The following is a 12175-nucleotide window of genomic DNA, read 5'->3' on the forward strand; positions in this document are numbered from 1 at the left end:
CGAGGGCCGCTGAGCGCCGGCCGCCCCGCCGATGCGCGCGGCCTCCCGCGCCGAGGCGCCCAGGCCGCGCCGGGCCCGGGGCTGAGGCCACCCGCGCGGCATGTCTGGCCCGGCCCGCTGCCCGCCGCCGCCCACGGCCGGAGTCGGCGCGGTCCGCACCGAGGCCGGCGGTGCCGCGTAGCGCAGCGGCAGCGGAGCGGGAGCCCGACGGCGCGGCCGCAAGGTCACCGCGCGCCATGGAGGCCAAGGTCCGCCAGAGCCGGCGCTCGCGCGCGCAGCGGGACCGCGGCCGGCGCCGGGAGGCGGCCCGCGACGCCCGCGACCAGAGCGCGTCGTCGGGGGACGAGCCCGAGCCCGGGCCCGGCAAGGAGAACACGGGCCTGCCCCGCGCGCCCCCGCCCCGCGCCGCCGCCGCGCGCCCCCCTCGCCGCCGCCGCCGCGAGTCCAGCTCGCAGGAGGAAGAGGTCATCGATGGCTTCGCCATCGCCAGCTTCAGCACGCTGGAGGCCTTGGAGGTAGGTGGGCCCCCCGCGAGCATGCTGCCGCGGGGTCGCGAGCGGGAAGCCCCTGGGGCATGGGCACACCCACCCCTTAGGGCTCCCCGGGCTGCGTGGACCCCACGCGCCCGGCGGGTTGCTCCTAGAGGACCCGGCAACGTGCGTTGGGTGCAGGTGTGTTTGTGTCTTGAGGTGCTGGGGAGAAGAATCTCTAAATTACACTGTCCGAACTGGGGGCTGTCTGGCTACTCAGCCGGTCTTTTTTCAATTGTGCTTCTGTTGCCAAAATGTCACTTGATTCGGTTCAGGATGTGCTAGGGAGGTGGACACTGCTGGACTTGGTGGAGGCCGTGATAAAATGGATACATGGGGAATTCCTCCTGTTCCTCTCCTCCTCCTTGAGGTTTCTGTTTAGACGGGGAGAGGGAGGGTCATATTTTATCCCCCTCTGCGACCGCTGTTTGCTGCGTGGTTAATAGGATGGCAAAAAAAAAAATTGTCTGGTTGAGTTATCATGGACAATATTTGTTGAGCAAATGCTTCCCTTCTCGCCTGGAACCAAGTGAGTGGAGAAGGAAATGGATGCTGTCAGAGTTGGCAAGTGGACTGATTGGGCCTGGGTAGGAATGCCGCCTGGCTGCGGAGTCCCGTGAGCCCCAGCCAGCTGGCCAGCCCCTCCACCCTCCAGGGGCCGCTCAGTTAACAGCTCCCCTTTTCCTGGGGGTTGGGGGCCAGTGGCCTAGGACTCGCCAGTCGCAGAGGCCGAGCTTTGGGGGAAGGGAAGTCCCCACAGTGCAGGGCTCTGCAGTAAGCCCCTCCCAGGGGTGCCCCGGGTCCGTAGAGAGCCTCAGGGTCAGGTGCTGGCAGCCAGGGAGAGGTGGCCCAGGGACAGGTTTGCCCCTTCTTGTCTGGGCACATGGATGCACAGAGGTGGGGCACCTGTGTCAGAGCTTGTGTGAACACACAGCCCCAGGATCGTCTGTTGTGCACATCTGGGAGGCCTGAGATGGCTCCTGCGCCTAGGGGTCCTCAGCGAACGCGCTTTGGTGAGGTGTGGTGGCACGTGCCTTGGCTCCGTACTGGGCAGGGGAGGTCCCGGGGCTGAGTTTTCTGCCTTTGTACAAGCCAGGTCCTGGCCTGCGGCCTCTGAGAGGGGATACACCACCCACCTTCCAGAAGTGTAACCACTCTGCCCCGTGGGGAAAAGACAAAACCCCTACTGCGGCCTCCAAAGCCCTGCGTCCCATCAGCTGGCCTCTGCCACCTGACATCCTCTCACACCAGCGTATCAGCCCCTTTCAGGTTTTGCCTCAGGGCCTCCGTACTTGCTGTTCCCTCTGCCTGGGTTGTTTGGCGCCTTCATGTCTCAGACGCAAATGTCACCCTGAGAGGCCCTCTCCGGGCATGGCCTGAAGCAGCATGCCTTTCCCCCCAGCTGTCCATCTCCCCGTTTTATTTCACAAACTTTCTTTGCTGTCAGTTACCACTCTTTCCGAAGCTGTCTGCTCTGTTGTGATGCTCTCCCCGCCAGAACTTGTAGCTGAAAGAGAGCAGGCCCCGTGTGTGTGTGTGTGTGTGTGTGTGTGTGTGTGTGTGTGTGTGTGTGTGTCCCCTGCGGGGTCCTAGCATACGTGTTTGTGGAATGAACCAGTGAGAGGAGAAGCTGAGGTTCAGGAAAGCTGCGCCCGGGGTCACTCGGTGCACCTGTTGGGTCCACACGCTGCCTGCAGTGGCTCTGGCTGCACCCCTTCTGCATCAGGGGCCAGAAGGTGCAGCCTCGGCTTTAGGGGACTTCTGCAGGCTCAGACCAGCCCCGGCCGGGTCATAGTGAGACTGAGCTTGCTTTCTGCTTGGCATTCACACAGCCGCACCACCCCAGGGCCACTCCGTGCACCCTTCTCTGCCCTTCTGAGCCAGGGAGGAGTCTGCCTGCCTTGGAAAGTACGGGGCTTCTGGACGAGTCATAACTTCTAGACCAGCCCCGCTTGTTTGGCCTCATTTCTTGCTAAAGTGTAGTGGTTTTCCCCCAGAGTTCAGATAGTTGATAATGAGGCTGAGGGTGACAGCTAGCACTCAGCAGACGAGTGTGCTCCACCAGGTGCTGTTCTGAGGCCTGCGTGTCCCCACGGCACAGATGGGGACATTGAGGCCCGGCACCGTGAGCGTTGAGGCCTCAGCCTGCCTGGTCTCAGAGCTCTGCCAAGCCCTTGGGGGTCCGTCTTGGCCTCCATGTGGACACAGGCTGCCACCCCTGGAGCATAACCTAATGTTGGTTGTGGCCCTGCTCAGGAGGTGGGACCTGTGCGCGGTGCCAGTGTCCCTCAAGTTCTCCTTGCCTTTGTCCTGAGGATGCAGGCCGCAGTCTGGACAGGGGGTCTTACACCTGAGCCCTGGTCCCCATCGGCTTTCCGAGTCTGCATCTATCTGTGTGGGGGCAGTGAGCAGGTAGCAGTAGGACAGCAGTCTTGTGGTTTGGGCAGGACAGGGGCTCTTTCTTCTGTTCTCACTGACCAGGGACATTTGGGACAGACTGATGGACAGCCCTTGCTGTCCCTCTGATTCCTGTGATGTCTCCACCTCCCAGTGTGTTGACAAGAGGTGATGGGAAGGCCCTTGTGGGGCAGGCCAGAGCTGCACTGTGGTTCTCTCCCCGGGTCCTCTCAACCTTTCTTCCTTATGGCAGATCTGCCCTCCGACCGCAGGGCAGGTTGTGCGGGCCCCGAGGTCTCCCGGGAGTCGCCTCGCAGGCAGTCAGGACGTGCCCAGCAGACCTACTGTGCGCCTCCTGGGGCTTTCCCTCAGGGCCGCCAGCCCTTGCCCTCACCTCTATCTCCGCAGGTCTGGAGAGAAAGCATTTGCCGCTAGAACCACTCTTCTGATTGGGCATCCATATGATTCTTTGTTAATTTGCTTTTCGAACGGCAAAACACTTTTACGTGCTTCAAAAGTCAAGCTTTATGACAAGGTGTATTTTGAAAAAAGTCAGGTCCAAACTCAGCCTCCTTCAGTGACCATTCTCGCCAGCCCGTGGCCTGTCCAGAGCATGTTGTGCAGCTGTGACCACGCTTTCAGTCTTGTGTCTCCTTTTGTGCAGCAGGAAAAGGTTATTTACCACATCTGTACACAAGTCTGGGAGGTGTGTGTACGGGAATAGAGATGGAAAGGAAAAGACCCCACGTTTTAGCTGTGGTCGCAGGTGACTGCCTTCCTCTAATTCTGTTTCCTACATGCTGACCAACACGTGTTACTCTTATGAGCACAGAGCACACCCCGAGGCTGCACGTGAGCTGCTGCACGTGGAGTCGTGCCTGGGGAGCCCTGCCCCTGCCGCACACCACGTGGGGGGCTGCCCAGGGGCTTGCTGTGCATTTCCCCTAAAAATAATTGCACTCTTCCAGCTTGGGAGGCGAGCCTCAGACCCGCTGAGCGGTGGGGTCAGGTCTGGACCTGGCCCCGTGGGGGGTCGGTGAGGGGTGCCGAGACGCCCCCTACCCCCGGCTACATCAGGAGGCTCAATGGTGGTGGTCTGTCTGTGCGCCGCGTTCAGCGGCCCACGGGGGCTGAGAGCACGTGGTCTGTGCTGGCTCTGGGTGCTCAGGGAGCTGGGGTGTAGTCCCCGCGGCCCATGGACGGAAGCCCATGCTGTTGGTTTGCCTGGGGGGCCACGTGTCCAGCCCAGCCCTCTGACGGGGAAGCAGGGCTGAGGCCATGCAGATGATTGGGCTCTGTGAGGAGAGCCAGCAGCCAGAGAAGCCTTCAGCTTGCAGAGCGTCTGAGCCTCCAGGCCAGAGCACCTCCTCCAGGCTGCCTTCTAGTCTTCAGATGGGGAAACTGAGGCTGGGCGGGGGGACAAGTCCTCGCCCAGGATCTGCCCGCCACAGTCCCAGTCCACGGCTGGGAAGAGGCAGAGGGTGGCCCTGCGTGACATCGAAGGGGCAGCCTTTTCCTGCACTGCAGGAGCAACATTGTGGCCCGGGCCGGCTGTCCCACCTCTAGGGAAGGGCTGTCCCTTCTGAGCACCGCGGGGATCGATGCCAGACTGCAGAGCCCGAGGCTGCACCAGGCTGGGAGGGCTCAGCTGCGTCCCCCGCGTTACCACGTATCCATCGCAGGCAGTAGGATCACAGAGCGAACACCCAGAGGTGACACCCAGCGTGGAGGCAGCCACAGTCCTGACGGACGGTCAGCTCGTTACCCTCGCCTGCCCCTGAGCACAGGTGAGGGTCTTGAGCCCCACGCAGGGGGCCAGGGCCATCTCCTGCGCTCCGGCACGCTGGCCCACTCCCCTGCTCCCATGGCTGGGGCTTGCGCACACAGCACTTGTGGCCCCTGGGCCTTGGTTTCCCTGTGTGTCCCACCCACGCTGTGAAGGCCGGCGGGGGGCTGACGACAGGAAAGGTGGTGGACGTCCGTCTCCCCACTGCCACCCTCTCCTGGGCGCCTGGAGGCTGTGCTGTGCCTGGGGCAGAGCGTCGTGGGCCCCCGCGTCCTGCAGCCTCCCCTTCCCACAAGCTGAGTTTGCCCTGATGGTGCGGCCCGGGGGCAGCTGCACCCCGCTTTCCCTTTGCCCCACCCTGGCTTCTGGGCAGTGTGCACATGTCTGCGCTGCGGAGGGCTGGGGGCCCGGGTATGCGTGTCAGGCGGGCAGAGTCGGCCTTCTGTAGGAGGGATGCTGGCGCTTGGAAACCACCCCTACCGTGGGCGTGGGGTCACTGTGAGCTGGGGGCCGCCAGAGTGACAGCAGTGGCACGCAGTGAGACACCCGCTGGGGGACACCACCGTCCTGGCCTTGACCCATGTGGTTCACGTGCTCTGTGCAGAGCCCTGGGAGCGGGGATCCATGGTCACGGGGGCCCTGTGCAGATGGGGAGACTGAAGCATTGGCCTGGCCTCTGCCACTCACCTGGGGCAGGGCCCAGGTGCCTGCTGTGGTCTCGCTGCCCAGGCCGTGCTGCCCGCCCGCCCGCCGGCCCGCACTCCGCTGCCAAGAGCCCCTTTCTGCCTCCTTGGTGACCGGCGTACCTGCTGGCCCTGGTGCCCCTGAGGATGTGTCCCCGGGTGCAGTCTCGTGAGGCCCCTGGGCAGCCGGCCCGCCTCCCAGTCAGAGGTTTTCAGCACCGTGGGTTGCGTAGCTGAGCCGTGGCCCCCCTCATCCAGCCCTGGCAGCCTCCCTCTCCTGGACGGCTGCTCGGGACGGTCTCTCGTCGCTCTCGTTCCTTGCGGCCCAGGCAGTGGTGGCCCCAAGGTAGGCGAAGGCAGGCTCGCATGAGGCTGCCGGGCCTCTGGCAGCAACCGCTGGCCACCAGGGAGGGCTCTGACCCGTCCTTCTCTCCTGACTCACTAAGCATCGATAAGCAGTGGCCGTGCCTGTGCTGGCTGCGGGCTTGGCTCCAGGCAGATAGGTGACTAGACTCGCCGGAGGCTGGGGGGAGGTCACGGGCTGTCATGACAGCGTCCGCCGTGCAGGCCAGGCGGCTGCTGGGCAGGAGCCGGCACGGGTGGGACTCTCAGGTGGAGACGCCTGGGGAAGGTGGTGAGGCGCTCGTCGGCTGGGGTGAGGGTGGGGATGTGGGTGGTCACTGGGGTCACCTGAGGCGCTTTCTCCCTTGGGAGCTGGAATCTGAAACCTGCATGGAGTCAAGTGCTCTGGGGACTTGGGGCAGATGTATCTGGCTCCGGTGGGATGTGGAGAACCTTCCAGTGCCCTGGTTCCCCACAGTCGTCCTGGAGGGAAAACGCACTGCGCTACTGTCTTCATTCAGCTCACCAGGACTCTGTGTGGATGTGGCGGGCGAGCTGATGGGCTCCTGGTTCGCACGGAATGTATGTGAGGGCAGGGACCGCCGGGTCACAGCCTGGCCTGGGGAAGCGTCTCGGTGGCCCCGGCTCTGCTGCTTCCTTGGAGCAGCCGCCTGGGGCGCTCGCTGCCCTCTGGACGCCGCACGGAGCAGCACGCGCTGACCGGCCGCAGGTGCCTGCAGGTCCCAGGCACGGGAGGGTTCTCTGGTGAGAGCTTAGCGTCAGCCGGTGACTGTGGTGAGCAGAGCCGCCATCTGCGCGAGGCACACGTGTGGCCCTGGCAGGGGGCCGCCACTCACACACCACTGCCAGGGAGCCACGGAAACAGGAGCGACGGCCTTCGGGGCCTCGGCTCACTTCATCCTCCTAGCAGCCCTTGCAGTGGGTGCTTGCTGTTCCATTGTATAGATGAGAAAACTGAGGCATGGGGGTTAAGTCACTTTTTGAGTCTACATGGCTGGCAAGTGGCAGCGCGGGATGGGAGCCAGGCACAGGGCGTGGGTCTGTGCTGCGCCTTGGGGGCTGGGCGTGGAGGCCACGTGACCAGAGAGCGGCAGGGCTCCCACCTGTCCAGCCTGGGCTTCACCTTTCTGGCCTAGGGCCGCGTGTCTGGCCACCCTGCCTTTCCTGTCCTTGGGAGGGAGGGGCCTCGCAGTTTCACGCTGAGTCAAGAGTTGACCCTGTGAGGATCAGGTTCCTGGTGGATCCTCCAGACCAGCTTCCATGGGAGCTCCAGCCCTGCGTGGCCATCAGCCACGTCCTGAATCCTCTCCCCTGGCCCTGTCCCACTGGTCGCCCCCAGTCTGACATATTGTGCCACCTCGGGTGCCTGGCAGCTGCCACCCTCCCTGCAAATACTCTGCAGCCTTGGGTGGGGTGTTCTTGTGGCCCCAGGGCTCCCGTCTCTGTGCGAGCCAATCCCCACAGGGACTATGGGTCTGCCACGACCCCATCACTCAGCTGACCTCACACACCACAGCTGTCCCTTCTGCCCCCCAGCCCCGGACCCACGTGCTGATCCTCAGACCCTGGCAGGCCCCTGGCCGATGCTTTTCCCACGTGCTGCCTGGCCTGCCCTCAGCCCTGGCTCCGCCTGCGGCCCCAGTGAGGATTTGTCAGACAGGAATGCTCATAGACTCGTCTGGATACAGCCAGGGGCCCCTGGCTCCAGAGATCACATCTCTGCCTGGCCCAGATCCCCTAGGGGTCCCTGTCTGTCATCTGTGGAATGAACCCACGTTCCCCTCGAGGCCTGGCCCTACCCATCTCCTCACCTCAGTCCCTGCACCCAGGAACATCTGCCTTGGGGCCTTTGCCCAGCTCTCGCCATCACCCAGGAGCAAGTTTAGGATGCTTCTTCCGAGGCCCTCCCAGCCAGCTGAGGTGGCCAGTGAAGCTAGTGTCTCCCTCTCCTCACGTGTGGGCCCTGCCAGCCCTGTGCCTGCTCCGGGTCTCAGTTTCCTCGTCTAGGGAATGACAAGGTAGAAGTACCTGCCGCGTGGTCCTGCGCCCTCCCCGTCTCCTCTTCGAGGCCCTTCTCTGAGCTTGTTTCTCTTTGTGCCCCACCCGAACGGAAGACAGGCACGAGATGCTTCAGCGGCAGCGGCCCCGGCCCCCACAGCTTCCCCTGCCGGGCCAGGCAGGCCTCAGCCACAGCTGTGTAGGTTCCGGGGCCGAGGGGGAGCTCCCAGGGCCATGAGCGTGAGAGTGGCTGTGGCAGTCGTGGGCAAGTGTGGGATGTGCTGTCTTGGTGTGGAGGAGCTGGCAGTCATGCCGAGAGGGGCCTGGACAGACTGACCTCGCAATGTCACTGTCAGGACAGTGGCTGTGACCGTAAATCCCAGTCGAGTGTGGGGCAGAGGGTGGCCCAGCCGTCGGCCAGGGTCGCGGTGGGGGACCCACACGTAGACGTGGTCTTGGGTGGCGGCTCAAGCGGACCCACAGGGCACAGACCTGGGCAGGCGGCCGCCTTCTTCCACCAGGCATCGTCTGGCTTGTCTTCAGCAACGGGGTGGGTCTGTGTTTTGTTTCCAGGTGACTCTTCTCTGTCTCGGCACACTGCAGGGGCTCACTGGATATGTGAAGGGATGGGTACAGGGCCTGGGAGGAGCCTCCCTCCTGGAGGGGCTGCCCACTCACGTGCAGGGGGCTGGCGCTCGGAAAGCACTCCAGATGCCGTGGTCGTCCTGCTGGAGGCCCGGCTCCTGACTCCCGGCTCCCTGACCACCTGCCATCCAGCCATGCCGGCCTCACCAGGTGTTCAGCGGGCCAGCGGGAAACGGACCCAGAGGGACCAGGATGCAACGAGGCAGGTTCCGGAAGCTTCTGGAACAGCTGAGATGTCAGTGAGGCCTTCAGGAAATGGTCCTCAAGGGCCAGGTGACTCAGGCAAGATGACTTGCCTGGGGGGTTGGCACACTGGGCGTGGGGTTGAGGAGAAGACGGGCAGCGGTGCCTGTGCAGTGTGAATGTGACTTACGCGGTGGATGGGTCAGGGAGGACAGTTCTGTCCCAGCAGCATAGCTGGAGGTGGTGACTGGACCTGGTCCCCACGCCAGGGTTGGGACAGCCGGGACAGCTCCCAGTTCAGCATTCAAGCCCGGAGAGAGGTCAGCGGCAGGTGCTGGAGGTGTCCCCGGCCTTCCTGCACCTGGAGCAGGGCCCGGGGTGGGGGTCAGGCCAGGCAAAGGGACCTTCTCACCCCTGCATCCTGGCCCCCAGCCCACTGTGTGGGCAGGGAGGGGCTCTGGCGAAGGCTGTCTAAATGAAGGAAGATGCTGTCATCGTGGTTCACGGGGCCGCCTCAGTGTCTCTGGGACTTCCCTGATTTTGGCACTGGAGTCCCACGTCGTCGCCAGAGCCTCCTTAGTCCCAGGCAGGCGTGGAGAGTTGGTCACTTGGGGGTGGGTGGTGCAGAAGCTGCCTCCTGTCTGGCCAGGGGGAAGGGGAGGGGGTTCCCGCTTGGGGAGAGACCCTGCGCTAAGCCACCTGCTGCCCCGACCACAGGAAAGGAGCACCTGCACGTTGAGGCTCTGAGGGGTGGGGAAGGCGGGGCGGAGCATGGGGGCTGCGGTTTTACCCTGTGTGGGGTAGGGGGAGTTTGAGGCAAAACTTGCAGGTGAGAGGGAGTGAGCCATGTGGGTGCCAGGGCAGAGGGAGCAGCTGCGCCAAGGCCCTGAGGCAGACGTGCTCTGAAGGGCATCCAGGTCGGGGGATGACAGCCTGCCCGGTGAGCCATGGGTGGGGCTCTGAAGGTAGAATGGGTGGGGCCGCACTCAGACTGGACGTGGGTGGGATGTGGCGTGAGCTCCTGGAACCATGGAGAGCAGGTGCCTGAACCACGAGTCGGGAGGGCTGCCGGGGCCCTCAGGTCCAGAGGTTCTGGGAGAAGGCAACCTCCGCCACCCGCAGCCTCCTGGCCCCTTACGGGGACGGGTCTCCAGGCCTGGCCCTGTCCCAGGGTGACATGGACATCCCACAAAGCCTTCCTCCAGGAAGTGGAGGGGCAGGTGGGGTGGGGGGCAGTGGTGAGGGCCCAGGTGGGCCATCTGCCTTCTCACCCCCGGTGGCGAGAGTTGCCCAAGTTTGGTGACGAGGGGTGAGTTCTATGGGCTGGGGCCCAGGTACTGGGGAGCAGACCCCAGCGTGGTTCACAGAGTAGAGGGGCCCCCGCCTGGCCAGAGGGGTGTGGCCGCGCCTTTGCCTGCAGGGTCTGGGGGCCTGAAAGGGCCTGATCCAGGTGGGAGCAGGCAGCCTCAGCCCCCCGGTGAGGGGAATCATTCCAGTCTGTGTTTACTAGTTGTACTTGCTTTTCTCTCTCCGTGGTCGGTTTACAGAAGCAAGTTAGAAAATGTATCGGTGCTGCATAGTAATCCTGTTTAGGGGAGTTACAGGTGGTCACGTAAAATCGCTGCAGGAAGATCTAGTCTGATTTCACAGCAACATGCCCACCCCCGCCCCCACGGTCCGGGAGGGTCAGAGGGCCTGGCTACTGCAGGGGGCTTCGCTGCAGGGCCATTGCCTCAAGTCAGTGGGGGCCCGCAGTGTGGCTGTGTGTAAAACCCCCGCACGCCTCAGCCTCGCTCCTCCCTGCAGGCCTGGGCACAGCTGCCGCACCAGACTACAGATGAGGAAAGTGAGGCCAGTGAGGGCAGAACGCTGGCACTGCGTGTGCCCAAGCATGGCTGAGCCTTCAAAACGGGCCCAGACACACCCCCATGGGGCTGGCGTCACAGGCCCTCGAGGGCAGCCCCAGCCTCGGGCACCAAGCTCAGGCCTGGCTCGCGCTCACTAGCAGTGCGGTACAGAACAGAAGCCCAGGGAGCTCTGCGGTCGTTCTCGTGACAGTGGCTCGGGGTGGGGGCAGCTGCATCTGGACCCTGGTAAGCCCTGCTCCAGAGAGATCCTGCTGAGATGGCGATTTTCCTTCCAGGCGAGGAAACTGGCAGGCCCTTGGCTTAGAGTTCATCCTCTCGAACCTTCAGGCAGGAAACACTATGGGCCTCGCTTGGAGCCGGGACGTGTGCAGCACGAGGCCTCCTGCCTGCGGAAGCCTGAGAGAGCCGGTGGGCCTGCCGTCCCCCCCGTCTGCACAAGGCCCGCGCCTGGTGCTCCTCAACCCGGCCAAGGCAGGTGGCTTTCCTGCTCCCCCCATTCTTCCAGATGCAGGAGGTCCCGCCCTGGGCCCCACCTGCCACTGTGGGCTATGGCCAAGATGGAGCTGGACTGAGTCCAGGCCAGGCGAGAGGCACTGGTGTTTCAAAGATTCCGACAATCTAGTTGTTTTTAACGAAAAACAACAGAATGCCAAAAACAGGTTTATAGAAGATGTGACAAGTTAGAACAGTCTGTGGTTGACAGACGCGTCCTTTTTACCACATGAACGATGCGGTGGCCAGATGTGTCTGGAGAGATGACCTAGAATTTTCCTGAGGCCCTTCCAGAACCTGTGGAGGGGCCGAGGTGGGTCCCGGAGCACGGCAGGGGCGGGTCTGTGTGCGGTGCGCACCACGTGAGTCAGCACCACGCTTGCTTCGCTGCACGTCTGCCCTTCCCTGTCCTTCTTTGTTCACAAATGCTTGTTAGAAAGACAGGTCCCAGGTGTCCCCCTGGGGCAGGCTGCCCCGTAGATTCATCGGTAGTAGTGGACACGTTCTCTGTGTTTGATCGGACGCACCACGGGCAGCCCTGTTCTGTTCCAGGGCTCAGACGTGAGAGCTCAGAGGTGATCCCCCCGGGCTAGAAGCAGTCTTTGTGACTTTAGCCAAGTAGGTCAAAAGTGGCCTCGGGTGGCCCTAGAAAGACCCTGAGGCGGGTTCTTGCTCCCTTCCTGCCCTGTAAAGGCGAGGCTCACCCCGCAGTGATGCGGGACGTGCTCATCTCAGGACCAGGTCGCACGGGGACAGGATGGTTAGTTACTCTTTCCGGAAGGAGGTGGCCCATGGGGAGGTCGGGGGAGATAACTTGCCACTTTCTGTGGCGATGAGAAGGTCAAGGTGGCCCACGGTGGGGGGGCTCCGAGGTGTGGGAGTCGAGATGCCTGTTGTCAGGGCAGGCTTGGGCCCGGGGCCTGACCAGCACGGCTGCAGCCCAGAGACTCGCGTCCTGCCCGGGGCCCCAGGGGCTCCAGGGTCCCGGGTGTGCAGGGCGGCGTTGCCTCAAAGCCCCACCTCCCCACACCCGCGGGGCCCCTCAAGTGGTGCCTGCCCGTGCCAGCCTGGCCCCAGACGGGAGGCCGTGTGGACGGGGCTGCATTTCCACTGCAGACTGAGTGCGGCAGGCATCCTCTGCATGCGGGCGGGCCTCGTCCTGTCTGCTGAAGGCCTGTGTGGAACCAAAAGGCCCGCCCTGCCCCGAGGAAGAGGGGGCTCCTCCTGTCT

At 63.6% G+C, this 12175-nt stretch overlaps 1 protein-coding gene across 1 annotated transcript in view; it reads left to right on the top strand.

Moving 5' to 3' along the window:
* Nucleotides 1-236: 236 nt before the first annotated feature.
* The window catches only part of FBRSL1 (fibrosin like 1), an 82266-nt gene continuing 70327 nt past the window's right edge, over nucleotides 237-12175 (top strand). The window contains exon 1 of the mRNA XM_065889545.1: nucleotides 237-515. Coding sequence (XP_065745617.1) covers nucleotides 237-515 — 279 coding nt within the window. The remainder of the gene's footprint in view (nucleotides 516-12175) is intronic.

The sequence above is a fragment of the Phocoena phocoena genome, chromosome 13, assembly GCF_963924675.1.
Source record: "Phocoena phocoena chromosome 13, mPhoPho1.1, whole genome shotgun sequence".
Taxonomy (NCBI): domain Eukaryota; kingdom Metazoa; phylum Chordata; class Mammalia; order Artiodactyla; family Phocoenidae; genus Phocoena; species Phocoena phocoena.